At 46.1% G+C, this 23,871-nt stretch overlaps 1 protein-coding gene across 21 annotated transcripts in view; it reads left to right on the forward strand.

Annotated features, from left to right (window-relative positions):
* Positions 1 to 11,203, forward strand: part of HDAC5 (histone deacetylase 5) — a 1,448,645-nt gene extending 1,437,442 nt beyond the window's left edge. For all 21 annotated transcript variants that reach the window (XM_078645209.1, XM_078645212.1, XM_078645222.1 and 18 more), the window contains one exon: positions 10,826 to 11,203. In XM_078645209.1, coding sequence (XP_078501335.1) covers positions 10,826 to 10,865 — 40 coding nt within the window. In that variant the 3' untranslated portion in view covers positions 10,866 to 11,203. The remainder of the gene's footprint in view (positions 1 to 10,825) is intronic.
* Positions 11,204 to 23,871: the final 12,668 nt, after the last annotated feature.

Genomic DNA, 23,871 nt, shown 5'->3' on the forward strand with positions numbered 1-23,871 from the left:
TTCTTTTTTTAAATTACTGTTTGAGAAATAGTATTCATAAATTAAATGGCTATCTTTAAAATAATTATTCAATAAACTTATTTTAGTGAATTAATGTGGGGTATTATTTTATGACATGTTAGGTTTTAGTTTGCATAATATGTTTATGTAACAGTTTTCCCAATACTTTCGCATAGGGAGATCAGGTTGCCACCTTTCCCAAAAACATACTGGCCATTTGTTCATGTTGTAAGATTTTGGAAGGCCTGAACATGATACTTAAACAGGATGAAATATGAAATTGGCCATATTCATTTTTAACATGGTTTTGCTATCTTTGTTAATTGTTACTATGGGTTATGGGTCAAGAAGGCAGCTCCAGAACAGCTTTTAAAGTGCTTTATGTTTATTTCCTATGGCTGAGTCCAGGCATGATGGTTTGAACAGAGGCAACATCTTTCGACTGCTATCTTACATTCCATCCCTGGAAAACGTGACAACAGCGGATCTGGTCTTAATCGAATTTGTTGCCAATGATGGATCAAGCAGTGAAAAAACTAAAGCAACATGGTCCACATCATTAATTGCATATAAAATACTTGCAGAGGCTCAAACATTCAATAACTGGGGGATAACAATAACTCCTTACTTAAAACCAAGATACCCGGAATTATTAATTCCTGTAGCAACAGAGGGAGCGCACGCTTCTGTAATTAGGCATGGAGCATCGGTACTTAGAGGTGCAGTGGGGACAAGTAGAGTAGGAAACACGCAACATCTCCGTATTATTAGAAGTTCTGATGGGGTATCATCTCCAAGAGGACTAAGTGATCTAAGATGGATTGCCAGAACTATAAACAACCATGGAAATTGATATACAGGCTTACACTTAAGATCGCTTGAGGAAAACCACTTAAGAATTTGCTCATGGAACGTCAATGGGCTGGCCTCCAAATTGACGGACCCAGAATTTATCAGCTATATAAGATCGTTTGACATTTTGGCACTGCAAGAAACATGGCAAGCAGACCCACCGCACCTTCACGGATTCTTGCGTTTTTTTACTGGTGCAACAAGGAGGGTGAAATACAGCCATCTTCAAGGCGGTTTAGCAACCTATGTTGCAGCCACAAGTGCCCATGTGGTCAAAGAAGTTGGACCAACTTCCTCCGGTTCCATGGCAGTAAATTTTTATATCTCGCAATCAGAAACAGGCACGGGGGAACTAACCTCACCGTGATTAATGCCTATGTCCATCCAAAAAAGAAATCAAAGGCAGATAAGGAACTATGCAAGTTCGTGGAGGAGTGCATAAGGGTAACACCATCAACAGATCTGATTATCACTGGGGATTTTAATCTTAATCTTATGGGAATCCCGTCAGATGACGAGAACCTAATCCAAAATTCAGCCTGGGACATACCATTCCAAGGGAAGTCACAATTATCGAAACAGACCAAACTAGATAATCAGATATTACAGGACATGAACTCTTTAATATTAGAGCATTAAACGGAAGATTTACTGGAGACAATCCCCCGGCTACCACTTTTCACTCAACTAGAATTAACACAACACTCGATTATACCTTCATTTCATTATCCTTATTTCAACAAATGATCTCATTTTGTATAGGGGAAAAAGCAGACAGTGATTATTGCTCCCATGAAATTGCTCTCAATATCATTGAACCTAAATTTGAGTTATCCTTGGTGTGTAAAGAGTCAGTCCATACAATCGACTATAAAAGGATTAAATACTCAGTAGCAACTGATGGAAGCACATTAAAAAAGGCCAGACAGCTATTCCATACTAGAACTGGTTCTAGCGAAATTGAGAAATGGGAGTACTTTACTTCAACTATGGCAACCTACTCTATGAGATCTAAGCAACAGATGCAACTGGGCCGCAACAGCATGAAAAACTTCACACGAGAACACAAAGAGAAGTTCAAGTGTTTAAAAAAATCAATCTATCAAATGATGAGACAACTACGGTATGACCCTATGGATATTCTAAAACACGATCTGTTATGGAAATCAAAGGCATTGCTGAGAAAAACAAAATGGGAAGCCAACAGATTTGTGGAGGAAAACATGTGGGCAAAATTAAATGCGGACTCCCAACAGAGTGATGGTGCAAGATTTTGGAAAAACATGAACCATTTTTTAAGACCCATGCATGAGGGAATTTCTTCTAATGTTACAGAAGAAACTTGGGCAACCCACCTCAGAAGTCATTTTAATCAGGACAAAGATTTTTATTTGGAGACAGAAACCGTTAATGTGATAAAAAAGTCTGTCAACAAAAAATCACTGTCATTGCATAGGAATATAGGTAATCAAGAAAGTCACGCACCAACCACAAACGAAGGAGTGTCAAATTTACAAAAGAATATCAGGTGCCAAATTAAAAAAGGAAGAAAAGAGGGGGCACCAGGCCCGAACAGAATTCCGCCCATCCTTTACAAACAAGAAGAAAAAGAATGTTCTGCAGCGCTCGAGCCATTATTCTTGGAAATAAAGCACTTCAATATATTGCCCAGCTCTTGGAAGGGCTCAATCATCTCTCCCATATTCATAGCTGGGGAAAAGTCTCTTCCTCAAAACTATGGACTTGTTGCCCTTATGGATAACGAGGCTAAATATTTAGCAGGAACACTCCTGAAAGAACTGCAGGATTGGGCAACAGAGAAATCCCAAATTCCGGTGAACCAGACCGGTTTCGCCAAATCGGTGAGGACAACCTCCAACATCTTAACTATTGGCATGCTACTAGACAAGGCTGAAACAACTAAAATGACGATTCATTTTTGTTTTATAGATTACAAGGCTGCCTTCGATCACATACATCGGAATATGTTATGGTGCAAACTAAAAAGATGGGGGATACCAAGACCACTGTTAGACCTTCTGATCAACCTGCATTCGGAGACATGGATCCAGATAAAGTTGGGAGACGATTCACTCCTGTCAAGACGTATAGCAACCAACAAGGGACTTAAACAGGGCTGTGTCCTGGATCCTGTAGGATAGTAGGGTCTGCTTCCTATGGTCACCCCCACTTTTTGCTGTGATTCTCTTTTTTTTCGACTTTGGTGTGGCTGTGGCCCTGCTAATCAGGCCCACAGCCCAGCTGTTCTCTCTCTAAATTGATACCATGTACTTTAGGTACATACCAGATTGGGTATTGGGTCACCTTTGTGAGCCCCTGCATAGTGTACCATAGGTATCCAGGGCATAGGTGTATCCAAGGCCTACCAGGGGCTGCAGCATGTATTATGCCACCCCTGGCTGGCCATCTAAACTGACACCACAGGCTGATCACTCAGCTTGGGTAAGGTGGTGTAATCACCCCTTACTTAGATATAGTATATCTATATCTACCTTATATATAGACACGTAGAAACCTATAAGTCACTCCTATGGCAGGCCTTAACACTCCTGGAGGCTGAGTGCTTGGTTTTATGTTAGAGGGTGCCCTAGCATGAGCTGAGCCCCTCTGCAACTTTCGGAACCATCTCCTTATAGCTGTTCTATGATATAGCCATACCATATACTCTTTAGTGCATTATAATCCTCGCAGTTAAATGTTAACTTTGGGTTGGCTTTATCAAAACATGTCGTGTAAGGTGTCAAACACTTTGGAATATGACCCCCCTCCCCCCCACTGCCAGTCCTGGCGGCGGGGGTAGCATTTCACGCTTCTAGAGGGAGAAGACATGTAGTTACTGCTTTACCAGGTAAAAGTTAAACAGAGCCTCAGAATCACAAAATGGATGCTGCTGCCACAGACACGAGTCTGACCTCCTGCAGCAGGAAAGATGCTTTTCCAGACATTCCCTGGGGCACACAAGGTGCTCCATGCATAGCCCGGTTCAAACAGTTGCTGGGGCACTCCAGCCCCGCTCTGGCGCGAAACTGGACAAAGGAAAAGGGGTATAACCACCCCCTTCCCAGGTCCACCCATAGAAGGGACCTAGCAGGTAATCCAGCCTCTAAAATCAGTATAAAGATAGGAGCTGTGTCCTCAGGACTTTAGATTATCCTGGAACGAAACTCTGATACGAAACTCCTGGACCTTCGACGTTCTATTTCGACTAGAAGACTGAAGACATCTCCCTTGTGGTCAAGGAGTGACCACCCTGTGCAAACAGGCACCACCAGTAACTTTCTGGATTGCTTTGTCGACGCTCCTGCCGGAACCCGAAGACTCAGCGACACAGGAACTGGACTTCCAGACTTCTCTGACTCCGATCCACCTCCACAGCAAAGCTGAGACCCGTGGCGGACACGAGAGACGTGGGGCCGGACACCCTGGACTTCCTGCATTTTGCTTACTGCATCGACTCCTGAGGTAACTCGCAGTTGTGCATTGGGGTACGAGAAGCCCCAGACCCGAGCGCCATTTGCACCAAAGCTCAGCCCTCAACACTCCACGAGTGCCGCGTGGGGCCTGCTCCTGCATTTCAGCTCGACGCGTCTTCCCGGTTGCTAGCCCGCTGGCTAGTTAGCCCTCTGAAGACTTCTTTTTGAATTTACACCGCTGGCCTGGTTGCTCCAGGCTTGCTCCAGCTTCCCTCCAAAGGAGAAGCTCCCCAGACCTTACTGGTCTGACTCTAAGCCAATCTGCACTTCCTGTGTGGGTTGCGTTTACCAAGGCTTGTTTGGTCCAATACGGATATCGACGCCACCGTCAACTAGATCCTTCGTGGGACACCTCGAATCCAGCTCCTGGTCCTTGTAGCTGCAGAGACAAGCTTCACCTCTTCACCTGAAATCAACTCGACATCGCCTGGTTCCTTCCTGGTTCCTTCCTGGTCACTGGCTAGTGACCCAGTCTCTTTCCCCTCTGCTTTCAGGTTCTTCAGTTCCTCGATCCACCCTTGGATCCAACCAAACACTTTTCATCTGGTCGCCTGCAGCACTTCTTTGCAGATCTCCATTGAAACGATCGACGAAACCCGACATCAAAAGGCACCTATGCACCCGGCTTCCCTGGGTGAGGTAACACGAGTACTCTGGTGCTCCCGTGGGTCTTGACTCTAGGTGTCCTACTTTAAAGTGGTTTTGTTGTAGTCCATCCGGAAGTGCCGTAAATCTTTAACTTTGTAACTTTTACTTTCCCATTATAAGTCAATGGTAACTCACAACTGTGTTTAGACACTGCACGCGTCTCCCGTGTAGCCCCAGCAATTCTCTAGGCCCTAGGCCTATTCACTATTTCTGAAGTGGTCCTTATACCACTTACTTAGTATATGGTTTGTGAGGCCCCTAGGGCACAACTGTATTTGTGCAACTTATAGTATGCTAATTGAGTAACTTGTGATGTACTTCAATCTCTGACCTCATAAAGAGTGCAGAGAGGTTGTGTTAGAAATAAATACATATATATTTGATTTATACCTTGTGTGGTGTCCTTTCATTTGGTATTCAAGGGATTATAATTGGTAAAACAAACAGCTTCACATGCTCTTTGGAGTTTAGCCTAAGACTGCTGGTCCATGCTACCACTAGGATAGCTTGTCTATATGTTTGACTTTACAACCACCATCAATAAGGGTCGTTCAGACTGGTGCAAGATGCCCACTAGAATAGTGGACATCATATGCCAGGCTAACGTCTCACAGCTCCCACACTATTTAACTTGTTTCTAGGTGACCTAATCCCGATCCTTAACAGCTGTATCTCCCATGCACCAAAATTAGGAAGGTTATTATTACCGTGTCTTCTTTATGCGGACAATATAGTCCTAATCAGCCGTACAAAAGTTGGGCTACAACATCTCGTGAATGCACCCCAGGGATACTCGGACGCAAATGATCTGACAATAAATCTGGAAAAAACAAAGACAATGACAATCGGTAAGAAACAGAATAAGTAATACACCTGGTTTTGGAATAATACTCGTATTGAGAATACGTCAATATATAAATATCTAGGTGTAAAAATTGATAACAGTGGCCAGTTTGCTGTACAGAAAACTAGCATTAGAGGTAAAGATTTTGCCTCTGCAATCGCTCTAAAAGCGTTAAACAGCAAACTTGCTGGCCCTTCTCTCCTGCCTCTAACACAAGTAATACGAGCCAAACTGCTGCAAACAATAACTTATGGTAGCGAAGTACTGAGAGGTAAAGATGCCAAGATTCTGGACAACACAGTCATAGCTGCGTATAGGATTATTTGTAGCCTGCCCAAACAAACCTCACCAGCTCAAATTAGACTTGAGTTTGGCGTCCTGAAACAGCTTCTGGCAAGACGGAGGGTGTATATAACTGTTTGGGACAAAATGCGAAAAACCAAACAAGGAACCTTAAATGATTATTTATGGAAGGAACTAGAACAACATCCAGCCTCACCAGCCACTAAGTATCTCAAAAGGAGCCTGTCGAATCTCGGCTTACAACAGCTTTGGGACACTCCCATAAGCCATACCACGCTTAAAAGATTGGTCAAGAATACAAATTAAATATTTCTCATGGGTCGAAGACAATGCATCACTCGCAAAAATGTCACACTGCTGGATGATCCTGAACTCGTATACCACACAGGCACCACAGAGCTACCTCGATTTGGGCTATTCAAAAACAACCAAATGTAATTTTTAAAGTACAGGCTGGGTCTGTTACCCTGCATCCGGCACTTCCCACACTGGTTGAAGGAAAAGGGGGGCTCCCTCTGTCGCTTATGTGGTTTGGTGCCTGAGGATATGCCGCATTTGCTGTGTTCCTGTGACAAACTGTTGGAAGAGAGAAAGCATCTGCTAAAATTACATTTTAATCAAAGTGTAATTCGCTCCCGAAGACAGGCAGTTCTTGCCTGCTTCGCAGCCCACAATCCTCAGCTAAACTGTAGTCTTGTGAGGTTCATTCATGAAGGCAGTTGAAAAGAAAATGCCAAGACTTGACTCTTAATTGCCTTTTAGATATTCTTCGCATCTCACAAACCTCAGCTGAACTGCTGGCTTGTGAAGCTCAGGAAGACAATTGACAAGAAATTGTTAAGACGTTTTTTCTTAATTGTCCTTTAGATAATTCCCGTATTCCACGATCCTCAGCTGAATAGAAGTCTAGTGAAATTCATGAAGGTAGAGGAAAAGAAATCGCCAAGACCTGTTCTTAATTGTCTTTTAGTAAATTTTACAATAGAATCTATACTTTTATGGTCGTTTAAAATTTGAGATCTTATGACTCTAATTAAAAAAAAAATTGAATGGTGATATATTGCTTTTTTAAAGTCTTGATACACTGTTTTTATTGTTAAAGCTTGTATTGCAATGGTTTTAATTAACTATGCAAATAAAACTATTCTATTCTATAAGAGGAAAAATGCCAGGTTTAGCTGATTTTCTTTCTTTATGTACAGGCCAAGACATTAAAATACTGGCCATGCCAGCATATAAAAAACAGGATTCTACAACAATTCTTGTGTAGCCACTCTCTGCTTGCTGAAAACCCATACGTTTGTTCTACCAGACTTCTTTCTCTTGCTTTATTGTGGGTACAGTGGCTGCCCCAAACTGGAATATTAGTGGTAGATGTTCGAGGACATTAGGATTACCATAGTACACTCCCCATACACCCCAGCCTTCCGAGCCCAAATATAGTGTAGCAGAAGACTTTTGCCATCCTGCAAATGCCCAAGGTGGGTAGAGTTAACCCCAGGAACCTTTACCCCCTCGGTTAGGTTTGCTAAGGAGTCATTCACACCCACTAGCTCATACCAAGCATAAATGTGGCACCTCCAGGCACCCACTTCAGAACACTGCTGGACATGAGGATGAAAAGAAGAGGACTTTGCCTGCTGTTTGTGACCTGAGAAGAGCCTGCTTCTTCTTGTACCCAGGATAAAGAAGTGGACCCCGAGGGTTGGTTGACTCACTTTGTGTGGCTACATGGAGACGCTAAGCTACAAGAAGCCTTTCCTGCAAGTTCCCAGCTGGCCAGTGGCAACTGGACCTGGACTGAACCCTGCTGTATGCCTCTCCCTGACACCCTGTGAGTCTTTAAATGAATCCACTCAGATCCTCAGGGGCTTTAGAAGTGTACTTTTGTGGTGGAATTGGTACTTAAAGGATTAAGTCAGAAAATAAAATTCTTGACGAGGTCGAACCTGGTTGGTTTATCCGCCCACACTCCATCATAGTCCACCTCAAATTGTGCCTAGGTGCCGGTCTGCTGCGATCATTGATTATCATTTAAACCTAGTGCTTCTTGGCGTTATTCCTACTTGCAACTTATCTCCAGTTCCCCATATTGTTTTTTGTCATTTTATTTATTACATTTTACTCTATTTTCTCGATTCGATGTGAGATTTATATTATTTTGCCTTTTCACCTAATTACTGTTTTGGTACTGCATAAATTCTGGCCACATTGCCCCAAGTTAAGCTGTTAAGCCTGCCTTCTCTCTGCCGTAGCTACCAGGAGGTTATGGTCATATTAATGTTGTGACTTTGAGGGCTCACCCTAACAAGGGTTGTGATTGTTGAATGATGTGGGTAGTCAGCCTTGTCCCCTCCAAATAATAATCACATTTCTTACAACTCATAGCTTAAAACCTCAAACGCTCATTGTGTTTTCTCTGTCGGGAACATGTGGTATTCAAGTGCTTGATGTGCAGTATGTTGTACTGGAGGGTGGAACAATGGTTGCGTGTGAACTGAGACGTTTTATTGTAGGGATCCAGTCAGTTTTTACAATGATGATAGCAGGCATGGTTTGGTTATTGACTGGGCGTGTGAATTATCGGCACCTTAAAGAGGCTTATCATCAAGGAACTCTAGTGTGAGGCTGGGTTGATTTGACCCGCCAATGTGTTAGTTTAAGGAGTTCTGTTGTCAGGACGGAACTACTCTTAATTATTACAATACTCCTTTTTTTTTATTTATTTATTTTTTAGAGGAATTGGGTTGGACTAATCAGCTGTACCCTGTCTGACCTGTGTTTGATCTATAAAGTTTAGTGGGGAACTTTCACAGGTACTTTATTCTTTTAACTGTAGACAGTATATAGTATTTTAACCGAATTCTGTGCTTTATGAAAGTTGTTTCACTGTTGAAGCGACATTATTATTTTTTTAGGTTCATATAGGCTGTTTTGGAGTCTATGAAAGTATTGTATTTCTTCTTCAGGGATCCAAGCATATATTAAGCTGCAGTAAATCAGCCAGCAAATATCCCTATCCCTGATTAGTTAAATTTGGTGGTTCATTTGTAGAACTGGGTGTTTCCTTCTAAGCATTGTGTTGGTACTCTGCATTGTCTGTGACAGCAGTGGTCTGAGAAGGATAACTCTGGGTTGAACCCTACTCCTGGTTTTGGCTTGCTGGTGCTGCTCACGCTTTGAGGCCACTGAAAAAGGAGAGTCCTCTAAGAAATGTTTATTTCTAAGATTGTTGGTTTTGTAACATTTAGGTAAGTGGTTCTTAACCTTTTGACTTCAGAGGACCCCTACTTAATTGTTACTGGAAACTGAGGACCCCACTGAATTATTGGAATTAGGGACCTGTATTGAGTAATTATTTGAAGCCGGGGAACCTGGCAAAAGCATTTTTAATAATTTGAACCGTTAAATGTTACACAAACAATACAAAAACAAACATTCATCAAACAAATACATAAATGATGAAATAATTTATTTCATTCACAATCAAATATACCAACAATCTAAATTGAAATTTTAATAGGTGGGTTGGAGCGTTTCTAAATTTAAGTTGACGCCACTCATTGCCCATACTCTATTCTACATGATGCACTTGCACTGTCATCAGAAATCAGTCTGATTTTTAGCTTCTAATTTCAACTGTATTCACATTTCCAGAATATTTTAAACATTCACATTGTACATTTAGCTTCATTATTTATATGCACTTATTAATCTGTTAATAGTATTTAATTTTCTAAGTAATCGGGGTCCCCTTGAGTAGGCTTCTCGGACTCCCAGTGGTCCCCGGACCACAAGTTGGGAGCCACTAATTTGGGTAAAGGACCCTCTCCTTCATCTGATACTATGTGGCTTTCACAGTTATAACTTGAGCTACTGTTCTATGTTGTCTTGCAGCCAGATGTGGAGCATGGTGGCACTCTTGTAAAGCTAAAACTAAGCTTCTGTGATGACCTGTGCCAAAAACTGCATGCAGATAGATGCTAAAGAACTCCAGTGATAGAGGGAAGCGCACAGTGTTAACACAGACGAGATACGGGCAGGGATACTTGATTATTTTAGTATTGCCATTTTTTTAAACAAGTTATTACCAAATGCAAAAATAAATGAGGATTTTGCAGCATGATTCTGATGTAGATTGACAAGCAGAGCATAGTCCTCCTATTTTTGTTTTTTGGCTGTGGAAGTTTAATTTTTTCTCATGAGGTGTGATTCAAACAATGTGGCACTATCTGGAGAGTGGTTGTAGCTTATAAAGTATTTACCATTTTGTTGCTTTTAAGGTAGGCTTTTCTCACCCTTGGTTTGTATGTCGAATTATTGACTTCAAAAAGATCATACTACAAGAATTTCAAGGTAAAAATATCAACAACCAAAATAGTGTGGAGCTATGTATATGTTAGTTCAGTAATGTACGGACTTTTCAGTTATGTACGTTGTCAGAGTACATACGTTTAGTAACCCTCTGCTATGCTTATCAATATATATATATATTTAACTGGTTGATATTTTGCTCATTGATATTTTTGCTATGATATTACTAGAGCATGATATTCAAAACTATATTCACATACAATATCCTCACTAGGCAATTGCTGAACGCAAATGTGTACTTTTGAACCTCTTAAACACTGTTTGTGTAGCACAAACTACACAGCTTATTTTCTCTTGTTATCTTTTTCAGGCCTGCTGATGAACCCATGGAGGAGGAACCGGTGTTGTAAAGTGCCAAGATGTCCAGTAGCCGTCACCTCGTGGGGTTTTTGTTATTGTGATTTGTTTATTTTTTCTATAAAAAAACAAAACAAAAAAAATCTCAAACCAAAAAAAGTGCCACTTGAAGTGCGCTGCTGTTCTTCGCCCCTCCAGCACCTGATCCGACCAGCATCTTCAGCTCGTTTGCACTCTCCATGGCGTCCTCTCCTGGTGTTCCTTGCGTTCTGTGATTTGTGTTCTCCATCTCTCCAAAGACACATCCTAGCAGCCGTGAAAGGACTGGTTCAGACACCTTGCACTCCACGAGACACTGAGAGAGCGGACACCAAATAAAAAAAAGGAAAAACAACTCTAAACCCTCTGTCTCTTCTCGCTTGCTCGCTGTCTCTCTCTCTCTCTCTCTCTCTCTGTGTCCCCGTGGCTGTCACCTCTCATGAGTTATCCTTCACACTCCCTGGCTCTCCTTTTTACCCAAAGGCTATTACCATGTATGAATGTCGTGACTCTTTAACTAGTTGTAAATGCAATTTCAGTTTTTGATCCTCAATAGCAGGAGAAAAAGCAACATTTGGTGCCTTTAAGTCATTTTTGTTCTTAGGTTCTACTTTTAATGCCTTGATTTTCTGCAGCTTTTTTTCTACGCCAATTTTGGTGAGTGGACGGGAATGAAGAAGAAACAGGTTCCAATCGAAAACGTAGTAGGCAGCCTCCCTACTGAAAAACACCCTCCTTACTGAAAAACACCCTCCTTACACACACCCCAGATGCTTCATCTCTGCCCTCAACCATTTTCCCTCCTCCGCTGTGCCTTTGGCTGTTCATTCATCTGTTCCCTTAAGCAGTAAAGATGATGTCAGTAATTTGGATATGCTGACATGGTACAGGCTTATTTTTTCTTCACCCTCGTTTTTTTTTAAACCCGGAGGTAAAAGGTTTGTGTAAAGGAACAACAGTTCTGCTTATTTCTTCTTTTTTTAATGTCCTGAAGTTCACTCTTATAGAGCAGCTCTACATCTTGGAACCATATATTAATTGTGATGCCACTGGCAAGGATTCCATCTGGCAATAGAGGAAACTGTGCACATTTCTGCTTCATAACCACATAACCTGGCAGCCTAGTTACCCTCTTTTTGGTTCACTGTCCGCAATTCACTTTCCAGCTACGGTACCTCCTAGCAGCCCTTTAATAATCTGCTTCCTTATAGATGCTATATTAGATAGGTTTCAGGTTAAGCTGTTTTTGTCATCTTTACTGTGCAAGACCACTTCTTTACTTTGCAGACTGCTTAAAAAAAAACTAGTTCTCTATGCTCCAGAGCAGACATAGATAGGTACATATTCCTTCCTCCAGAAGGGCGAACCAAGAGTCTAGTTGTCAGTCTCAGTCTGAAGCTGCTGCTTTTATATCTGTACAGCTGCAAGTGTCATTTGCTTCGATCTTCACGTGATGTGGGTGCTCTGTCCAACATGTGGTATTTACTTTCCTCCATAGAGGAGAATTCAAGAAAACGGCTAATGGTAGAACATGTGGTAAAGCTGCCTGCATCACGTGTGGTAACTGGCCTTAGATGTGCCTGAACAAATAGTGCGACTGAAAATAACAAAGTTTGAAGAATCAAGTGTCAAGCAATAATGGTCCAACTCGAGCGATCATTGGGAAATATAATTATTCTTTAATTCTAGTTTCTTTTGCAGCTTATGCCAGCAAAGCACTACTTCCTAGGGAATTAGCATGCACTGGGAGAAGCTGGATATGGAAGAATCTTTATAAATCGCATCCAACTCTTCCCTTAAGCAGGGCTGTTTGATCTGCCTTTCGTTATGTTTGTGTGACGACTGTGGTTGATTGTTTCTTTGTCCAACAAGTGGTCACCTACAAAGTGGAATCCCTGTTTGCATACTCATGAGAGCACAAGTCCACCATGACTCAAAGATGTAATGTTGTTGTATTTTCTTACAAATGTATAAGGACAATTTTACTGTCTTTTATTGTGTGTAAAATATATATATATATATATATGTGTGTATATACATTTTTGTGAATCTGCAGTAGCAGGGGAATTACCTGTTTCTGTGCTCTGCAGGCAGAAGAATACACCCCTTCTCTGGCTCCCAAAGGCCATATTCCGATAGCACTTGTCACGTTCTGACCCAGAACACACATTAGTTTTCCTGTCCCCCAATACCTTAAACACACTCTTATGCACACATTCCGTGGCACACTTTGCACACCCTAAGTCACGCAACAGGTCAGAATTACAATGCCTGCTGTGAGGGATCCTGTAATCGCCTGTTAAACGTTTATTTGTTTGCTGGTCGAGGCATCCATTTCCCTTTCTTGGACTCTTCTCGTGTTTTAAAACTTTTTTTTTATTTTGTTGTACTATAGCTCTCTTTTACATGGTTTTCCAAAATTCATCTTTGGACTCTTTTGATGTGTCTTTAGTTTGGGACTCGTAAACAAAAGTATGTGCTGCAGCTGTCAATATCTAGGGTGCCTAGATCATTGCCTGTGTACTACATTAGATTAGCCATTTGCCATGGTTCCTGCATACACAATACCTACTTATATTTGTCCTGCCAAACTAGACACAATTTATTTCCCTTGTATTTCACTTGCAACTCCTGGATGCTTCCAGAGCTCAGTCCAAACTCAGCTTCTGATCTCTGGTCCTAACATGTCCTTTCAGGAACCTTAGCTGAGGGGCATCCTTTAACGCAGGCTAATCTAACATCTTCGATAGAACACTATTCTGTTCATACCGTACCTAGATATATCCCTTATGCATATGCTTTTCCAGACCATAGTCTCCTGTCTGGTCAGATTGGAGCTTTTGTTACACTACTGCCTTCGTTCTAGTTACTGTACAATTTCAAGGAGAGAGCAGACACTCAGTGACTATTAATTCTTTAATAAGCACTTTATAAATATACTGTCTTGCTTGAGCCACCTGTTTCATCAGTCGCTTCTCTATTGTTGCACCCCTGTCCGTATCTGAACTTTCTTCTGTTGGCTTTTCAGAATGCCACCTCAGTTGTGACCGGCTCTCCCAGAAATCGTGGCCCTATGCTCTCACTGTTTTGGCAGTCCTCGTACCTTTGCCAGTGTAAGTCACTTAGAGTTTCTATTCGGCTGGGTGCTGTTTTCCATGTGGATACAAGCTTCTTAGAGAGGTTTGTTACCATCTCATAGCACATGGTGGAAGACATATTGGAACTCTTCTTTTTGACAAATTTGAAAATTGTACACATGTGTAGACTTCTTAGACTTAATGAAACACTTGTTGGTTTTTAGTGATGGGACATTACAGTTCATTGTAAGTGTAACCTATGGAAATCAGTCCACTGTAAGCAAGACATGCCTTATTAGTCTGTTCAGGTTACAGTGGTATCTAGGTTCATTATGAAAAGGAGAGAACTAGGACAGTGACCCTCAGAAATGCAGGGGCTCAGAATGGTGCTTCAAGTGGTAGCAACAGTCTCTCAGGAGGTCAGAAAGAATAGAATATCGCAAAAAAGGTGTGTGATATCACTGCTTATTTTTCTGAGTGGTCTTGTCGAAAGTGTGCTTTACTGGGCCTCTTAATTGGCAGCGAAGACTGAAGGAAGCAGATCACAATATGCTTCTTTTTGTGCTTCATGCATGCCTATTAGAAATGACCAGGCTAAGCATTGCTTTCGTATGAGGCATGTGTAGATATTCAATTGTATTTTTTTGAGGGATTATCTTTCTATGAGTTTCCATATTATCAACATGCATGTCCTGAGAAAGGCTCTTCTCTAAGACATGGTCTTGTTTCTTGTGGCCTTTGAGCAGATGGCAGACAGGTTTTCTGATACTAACACTAAACAGAAGCAGCTCAGCTATTCACATGTTATTTTCTAGATAAAGCATATGTTTGTGTTCACTTGGTTCCTTGCTTATATAGAAGGTAGCTAGAGCTTGGAGCTCGTTGGATTCTACGTTGAAAGTAAAAGAGTTTGATTGCTCTTTAACAATTTGAGACCTCACTTCATGTTAAATGGCCAGTGGTTTTGTAGGTTCTTATCTGCTGGGGCTTTCATAACATAATGAAATGCCTGGAACTAAAAACTGGTTGCTACTCCATAAACTTATACCATCCGTGAGATGGTTTGTCTGTGAGCCCCACATGCACATTGTTGCCTACATAGTGTGTCCGATGACTATCTGCATATTAAATGCCTGCACCCGTTTAGGCTTTGACAATGCAGGTACTTACTAGGTTTCAGTGTAGGCATTTATTTTAAAGCATAGCACAGGGACCTTAACAGACCTGCTTTTTTATTAGGACATCACAAGCATTTCAAAGCAGAGCTTCATTTCATGTGATTGAACAGTTCCAACACTTCTCAGCAGGTCTGCAGTACCTGCAATTGGGGCATCTAAGGACTGCAGTACTTTCATGCAAGGTATTGACACTTCCCAAAAGAAAACAGGTACTCTGAGATGGGAAAGGCAGTTTTGCACTACATTACTCCATTTCAAATGCCGGCGCCTGCAGAGCTTGCAGAGGAGATAGAGGGAAGTCTGATGGATCAGAGCAGGGAGGAGACGAAAGCTTTCAGCACCCTAAACTCCCGTCTTAAACCAATCCGCAAGGGTTGTTTACATATTTATTATTTCTCAAAATGGGAATGTTAAATAATTGTTTTGTTTATTTTCTATTTTTTGTGGGTTGGGGTGGTCAAGTAAATTCGGGGTATCCAAACTGTCTTTTTCAGTTCTGTTGTCCCGAAGTCATTGGCCCACCCACTGCCGCCATTGCTGCGTATGTGCGCATTGACATCACAGTAGCTTTTCCATATTGTTTTCTAATTTAAAGATGAGAAATTTTTAAACAGTATTAATTCATTGCAGTTATTTGCTAATTTTTGTCCTTCTCTTCCACTCTCCCTACCCAACCCACCAATGGGGTGAGATGTGGTCTGTTTCGTCCAATTCTAGTGTTTCCCCTCTCTGCTTTCTGTGTGTGTGTCTCTCTCTCTCTCTCTCTCTCTCTGAATATGGTTCAGTGAGTATTTTGTAATTTGTTCAAATGTTTGTCCTTGTGTAAATAAACCTGTTTCTGGGAGTACTTCATGCTAAGGTCTGATTTTTTTTTTGTTGCTGTAATGCATTGGTGAATAACGGGTGATACATTGATTAAAGATAAATCGTTAGCCAGCCAGATAAATCCGCACATAACTAGATTATCTGAAAGAAACAGGTTAGTATTAGATTCCTTACCTTAGAATATCCCCAGGCGTCAGTCTGGATCCGGAAACTTTTGCGTAGCAGTACCCCTGCGCGTCGGTAGGCGTCGTCTGCAGGCGTCCCCTGCGGCTCCGCGTCGTCGGCGTCGTGCGCCGTGATGACGTCGCTGGAGTATATAGACGCCGCCTCCGCGCGCTGACGTCAGTTCTTCTTTTTTCCGCGCCAGTTAGCGCAGATCCGAAGAGCAGTACTCCGGTCTTTTGACCAAGTTTTTTGTTAACTTCTTTACGGTGCCGGTAGGATGCCCGGTTTCAAGAGTTGTGACGAGTGCGACCGCATGATGTCGGTCACCGACCACCATCGACTCTGCCTCCGGTGTCTGGGCGCGGACCACGACGTGGAGTCCTGCGTCGACTGTCGGGCCTTGACTGGAAAAGCTAGGCGGGAGCGGTCCCGCAAGCTTCTCGAACTCCGGTTGTCGGCCCCGCGTCGAGAGCGGTCCCGGTCCGGTCGGAGGTCGAGGGAGCGGTCGAGGGAGCGGTCGCGGAGCCACCATGGGCGCTCCGGGAGTCGCCACCATTCCTCCGGCTCGTCAGGTAAGCACAAGAAGTCGGGGCGTCGCCATCGCACCCCCGACTCCCCCCGACGCCCGCGTGCTGCGGCCGGGGGCTCGGGTGACCCCACCCCCGCGGTCCCGCATGGGTCGCCGACGCCGTCTGCCCCACACCTGTCGGTCCCTGGGGCAGGCGCGTCGCGTGAGGAGATCGAGGCCTTCCTCATTGCTATGAGGGCGAGGTCTTCTCCGGCGGGGCCTTCGGCGCCTGCGGGCCCGTCGGTCCCGTCTGGGGGCCCGAGCGGTTCGGGTGCTCCTGCCCCGGCGCCGCCGGTGGCTCCGGCCCCGGCGCCGCTGGTTCCCTCTGGTTCGTCGCCGGCTGGTCTCCCGGCCTCTCCGGCGTCGGTTCCTGTGGGCCAGCCCATGGTACCGCCCCCGCGTGGTGCAGCGACTCCGCCGTCGGCTCCGGCCGGCGTCGGGTCCCCGGCACCGACGCCGCGCGGCGCCACCCCCCTTTCCTCCCCGACTCCGGACTCGGAGCCGGACCGGCGTCGGCCGACGCCGGACCCGACGCCGATGGGGCCTGTTGACCCCGATGTCTATATCGTCGACCCAGAATATGGGTATGACGAGGAGGAGTATGGAGAGGGTTGGGAGGGGTCTGAGGACCCTCTATCCCGTGCCTGCCAGTACGATGTGGACTGGGTAGGTGATCTGGGTGATGCCAGTGGCCTGGACGAGTCGCCCAACCCTGGGTTTGTCTCTCCGTCCCCTGTGGCGTCCGAGGCGGGTGCTGCCTATTCGGTGGTCCTGATGAGGGCTGCCAAGGCCTTACACCTTGAGCTCCCCGTCGCGAAGGTCAAACCGAATATCCTGACGGAAGTTTTTAAACCGCAGTCATGCCCCCAGGAGCCTCTGCTGCCGTTTAATGAGGCCCTGACGGATGTCCTTCTGGGCACCTGGTCCAGGCCCGCCTCTGGTGCGCCGGTTGACCGGAACGTTGCCAGGCGTCACCGTCCCTGCGCGGACGACCCTGCCTTCCTGTCCACCCATCCCTCCCCGGAGAGTCTGGTGATCCAGGCCTCCACTTCGCAGTCCGCATTTCCGTCGGCTCCGCCCGACCGGGAATCAAAGAGGTACGACCAATTCGGGAAGAAAGTGTTTTCCTCTTTGAGTGCTGGGCTGCGGTCTTGTAACACCGCGTGCCTCTTGGGCCGCTACACCCACTCCCTGTGGGATACGGTCGAGGAGTGTTTGCCGCAATGCCCCCAGGAAGTGCGGGACAAGCTCACCCGGGCCTTTGTTGAAGGCCGGGATGCGGCGCGGTACTCGATCCGTTGTGGTCTGGACACCACGGACTCACTGGGACGGGCCATGTCCACTACGGTGGCGATTCGTCGCCATGCCTGGCTGAGATCTGCCAACTTCTCACCAGACGTCCAAAATACGCTTATGGACATGCCATTTGATGGCAGTCGCCTATTTGGTGACAAAGCGGACCACGCGCTGGAGCGCTTCAAGGACTCCAGGGTCACGGCCAAGTCCTTGGGTCTCTCGACCCAGGCCCAGCGCCAGCAGACGGGTTCGTTTCGGCCCTTTCGTGGCCAAGGGAGAGGAGGTCCCACACGTGCTGCCAGCCACGCGGCGCAGAGCGCTCCCCAGCGCGGTGGCGCCCGTGGTTTCCGCCGTGGTGGCGGTAGAGGCCAGCGTCGTGGTCAGTCCACGCCTCCCTCCGCTGCGGCATCCAAGCCTTCCTAGTCCGAGCTTTCGGGCTCACGTGACGCCAGTGGGTGGCAGGGTTCGCCATCACCACTCCCGCTGGCGCGCGATAACATCGGACAGGTGGGTGCTGCAGCTTGTCCGAAGGGGCTATGCCCTCCCCTTCGAGTCCACTCCTCCAGCCATGCCACCGCAGAACCACCGTGTGTCGGGGGACCACTTGACACTTCTGCAGGAGGAAGTTACGGCCCTCTTGGCCAAGGGGGCCATCGAGCGCGTTCCTGGGCCAGAAGTAGGGTGTGGTTGCTACTCCCACTACTTTCTGGTACCCAAGAAGGACAAGGGAGGCCTGCGTCCTATCTTGGATCTACGGAACGTCAACGGCTTCCTCCGGAAGGAGAAGTTCAAGATGTTGACTTTGGCTCAGGTCTTGGCTGCTCTAGACCCACACGACTGGATGGTAGCGTTGGACTTGCAGGATGCGTACTTTCACATCCCCGTCCTGCCGGCCCACCGGCGTTACCTGCGGTTCACGGTAGGCCACGAGCATTTTCAGTTTATCGTGCTCCCATTCGGCCTTACCAGCGCCCCACGGGTGTTCACGAAAGTGATGGCGGTGGTCGCAGCTCATCTGCGCCGGTTAGGGGTTTCAGTCTTCCCCTACCTCGACGACTGGCTGTTGAAGGCGGGCTCGCCCCAGACAGTCGTCCACCACCTTCAGATGACGGCAGACCTCCTGCACGAGTTGGGGTTTTCCATCAATGTGCCGAAATCACACCTGTGTCCCTCTCAAAAGCTCCCTTTCATCGGAGCGGTTCTCGACTCGGCGCAGTTTCGGGTTTATCCCCCGGAACGGCGGGTCCGGGATATTCAGGCTCTGATTCCCATCTTTCAGCCGTTATCCCGGGTTTCGGTCAGGTTGACGCTGCGGCTTCTGGGGCTGATGGCCTCCTGCATCCTTCTGGTGCATCACGCCAGATGGCGGATGCGGGCTCTGCAGTGGGACCTGAAGTTTCAGTGGGCCCAGCATCAGGGCAACCTATCCGACCATGTCCTGATCTCGGAGGGCACTGCGAGACAGTTGCAGTGGTGGCTTACAGACCGCGATTGGGTCAGGGGCAGATCCCTCTCCCTTCCCCAGCCGGAGCACGTGGTTGTGACGGACGCGTCCCTCCAAGGCTGGGGTGGCCACTTGGGAGAGGCGGGGATCAGAGGCCTCTGGTCTCCGGCGGAGTCCCGGCTCCATATCAACATGTTGGAGCTGCGGGCGATTCGCCTGGCACTGAAGGCATTCCTCCCCTTTGTCAACGGGAGTGTAGTGCAGGTGTTCACGGACAACACCACCGCCATGTGGTACTGCAACAAACAGGGCGGTGTGGGGTCGTGGACCCTTTGCCAAGAGGCTCTGCGCCTCTGGCAATGGCTGGAACGTCAGGGCGTGACTCTGACGGTTCAACACCTGGCAGGTTCTCTGAACGCCAGGGCGGACGAACTCAGCCGTCGGTGCTCGGTGGATCACGAATGGCGTCTGAACTCGGATGTGGCGAGAGGCCTCTTTCAGCAATGGGGAGAGCCTTGGTTAGATCTATTCGCCACAGAAGAGAACGCGCAATGTCATCAGTTCTGCGCGTTGGAGTTTCCAAGACGGCACTCGCTCGGCGACGCCTTTCGGCGCGAGTGGAGTTGCGGTCTGTTGTACGCCTTTCCGCCTATACCACTTCTGCCCAGAGTGCTGAAGAAGATCAGGCGCGACCGGGCCCAAGTTATCCTTGTGGCTCCGGACTGGGCTCGAAGGTACTGGTATCCCGAGCTACTCAGCATGACAGTCGGTCCCTCGATCCGCCTGCCCCTTCTGGAGGACCTTCTGTCGCAGCAGCAGGGGACGGTCCTCCACCCGAACCTGTCCAGTCTCCACCTCCATGCGTGGAGATTGAGCGGCGACAGTTGAGGCCATTTGACTTGCCTCCTGAAGTCTGTGATGTCATTCTGGCAGCCAGGCGTCCCTCCACAAAGTCGGTATACGCCTGCCGGTGGAACAGATTTGTGGCATGGTGCACAGCAAAGGCTGTGGATCCCCTTTCTGCCCCTCTATCTGAGGTTCTCCTCTTCCTCCTTTCCCTTGCCCAGCAGGGCTCTGCTCTGGGCACTATCAAGGGCTATCTTTCTGCCCTTTCCGCCTTCTTGAGGCTACCTGATCAGCCATCTTTGTTCAAGTCCCCTATTGTGTTAAGATTCTTAAAGGGCATCACGCACATGTATCCTCCAGCTCCGTTCGTGATGCCTCAGTGGGACTTGAACCTGGTTTTGACTTTCCTGATGTGCGCTCCCTTTGAGCCCCTTCATTCCTGTCCTCTCCGTCTTCTCACCTTAAAGACGGCCTTCCTGGTAGCCATCACCTCTGCCAGGAGAGTGAGTGAGCTCCAGGCTCTTTCTGTTCAACCTCCTTTCTTGTCTGTTCATCCTGATAAGGTGGTTCTTCGGACCAGACCTTCTTTCCTGCCCAAGGTAGTCTCTGCTTTTCACATTGGGCAGTCCATCACCTTGCCCTCCTTCTTCCCGCCTCCGCATCCTTCAAAGGATGAAGAGCGGCTCCATCGTCTGGACCCAAAACGTGCGCTTTCATTCTATATGGATCGCACACGCCAGTTCCGGGTGGATGACCAACTGTTTGTTGGCTACGTGGGTGAGAAGAAGGGAAGGGCGGTACAGAAACGGACCATCTCTCGGTGGGTCGTCCTGTGCATCAAAGCATGCTACTCTTTGGCTCGGAAGGAGCCTCCTGTTGGGCTGAGGGCCCATTCCACTCGGGCCACGGCGGCTACTACTGCCCTGGGCCGGGGAGTCCCTTTGCAGGACATTTGCCAGGCGGCCACGTGGGCCTCGCTGCACACCTTTGCGAGGCACTACTGCCTGGACAGTCAAGTCCGGAGGGATGGCTTCTTTGGCCGTTCGGTCCTCCAGGATTTTCTGGTGTAGGTTGTATTGGTTCGCAGACCCACCACCGGGGTTGGTATTGCTGGGGTATCTATTCTAAGGTAAGGAATCTAATACTAACCTGTTTCTTTCAGATGAACAAGTTACTTACCTTCGGTAACGATATATCTGTAAGAAACAGTAGTTAGTATTAGATTCCTTACCGCCCCGCCCATCCTCCCCGTTCTGCGAACTGATACCTAGGGTTAGGGACATCCCTTTCAGGGCCCTAGTTTCAAATGGCACCAGTGTTGGTTCTCACATGGCTCTGCGTGTTCTGGCGCGGAAAAGCTGTGTGCAAAGAACTGACGTCAGCGCGCGGAGGCGGCGTCTATATACTCCAGCGACGTCATCACGGCGCACGACGCCGACGACGCGGAGCCGCAGGGGACGCCTGCAGACGACGCCTACCGACGCGCAGGGGTACTGCTACGCAAAAGTTTCCGGATCCAGACTGACGCCTGGGGATATTCTAAGGTAAGGAATCTAATACTAACTACTGTTTCTTACAGATATATCGTTACCGAAGGTAAGTAACTTGTTCATTAGAGCGAGAGGCCTCGGTTTAAGACTGCATTTTCAACCCCTCCCCATAGACTGTTTAGTTCAGACAAGAAAGGTACATTTTCTACAAATAAGAAATGTTGATGGAGCTTGAATTCTTTGCAGATGCAAGTGATGTGCCTTACTTGGTAGCTAGAGGCTGGGGCCAGTATTGTATGTATCCTCCAATAAAAGTTAACGATTTGGACATTGGCCATTGTCGTGTGAAACATGACTCCCTCGTGAAGTTAAGGGGATAATAGTTGCTACATCCCTGCTCTACCCTTATCCCCAGTTTTTTCGACCACCACAACAAAGACATCGAAAAAGTTAATCATACCTGAAGAAATATTAAGTGAAAAGTGGTGAATGCAATTTAGATTTAATTAAAAAGTGTTTACATGTTTAGGTTTTTGGTTTCAGGTAGAGCACAGGAAGTGGCTCAGTGTGCAACAGATTACTTCTTTAGATTAATAAAAAATACAAGGCCACGTATTCTAACTGGGCAATCTCTATATAAAACATTACAAATGTGAAGACTAAATGAGTGGGTTATACAAGATAAGGCGTGAAGCCATGTAACCAGCATTGATGCCTTGAAAGGTCAATGAGCAGGACATTTGAAAGATTTAAGTGTGATTCTGATGCACCAAAACATGAGTTAATAAGGACCCTAATAGCATTCAAGACAGATAGGACAGTGCAACTTAGGACACAACACATTTTGTTTCAAACCATACACCTGGCTCGCCCTGATTGAGATTGAAATCCTGTTGAAACGTGTCACCTGTCGGAGAGAATTCAAGAAATGCCTTTGACCCAAAAAGTAGCAAAAAATCATTCACCTAGAATGTAATCAAGGTTTTTTGCTTTTGCCTAGAGCAATGCAAAGAACATAATGTCCACAAGCACCGGAAGAGTGATTACAAAAATAAAACGTTTCATCTAAGGACCAGTGTTATACATTTCCATTCCTACCTCATAAATCACAGGCACCAAGTTACATACCAGTTAAATTTCCAAGTCTGAGCTCTTAAGAGGCCAAAACGTTTTCCGCTCCGAAGAGAGAGACCTACAAAAACTATGCTCTATCATTACAGGAATACCTGAATAAGGGGAAGAAGAATGCAAAGTCCTATAGACTGAGTCTCAGACTATGCAGATACAGTACATATTTCACAAGATGGAGATGACCATGAGAGCCAGGAGGGAGCAAAGTATCTAAGAAAATGATTTACTTTTAACCTGCTTATGAAGAATAATACCCTATACATTTGTCATTATGTGGGGTACATTCCTTCTGTGCAGCACTCTCCTAAAATCCCACTTTTCCGCCGCACTGATTCTGCTTGGTGTAAATCAGCGGTGTAGTAGTTTGTAGGTTTATGAAGTTTTATGGTTTTCATTGTTCTGGTAGCTTTCAACATCTCTGCAGGTCTTTTTGTGGTATTTCATATAATAATGTGCGCTTATCATGTTTCTGCACTCAGTTGCCCTCTTGGAGATTTTGTGCGTTGTTGTGGTCCTGAGCTTAAATGGTTGGAGGAAGAGAGAATTGAACAGGTCTGTTAGGATGAACTTGTTTTTATTAACATCCCATATCTGAGAGTCTATGTGAGATGTATAGAAGTCGTCACCTTGCAAAGATATTTGGGACCTGCAGGGAATGGACTACATTAAAGTCTGTGGCAAAGAATTATTCCACATCGTCGGAGAATTCTATTCCCCAGACGCCGTCAAAAACACCATCCAGCCATCCCAGTCCCTCTGCAACTTATTTGCCAACTTCTTCCACATCAAGAAAGCCAACATCTACAAGAACTTCGAACCCCAACCACACAGCCTGACCTTCCTGCTCCTCCCTCCCTACCTACTGCCTGACTGGACACATCTCTGCACCAAAACCACAACCTCCATCATGTCCTCCATCCATTGTGGTCCTCAACCTGAGAGTCAGCAGCCCTGATCCTCCTCGACCTTCGACACAGTCTCCCACCACCTCCTCATCCAA

The sequence above is a fragment of the Lissotriton helveticus genome, chromosome 5_1 (assembly GCF_964261635.1).
Source record: "Lissotriton helveticus chromosome 5_1, aLisHel1.1, whole genome shotgun sequence".
NCBI lineage: Eukaryota > Metazoa > Chordata > Amphibia > Caudata > Salamandridae > Lissotriton > Lissotriton helveticus.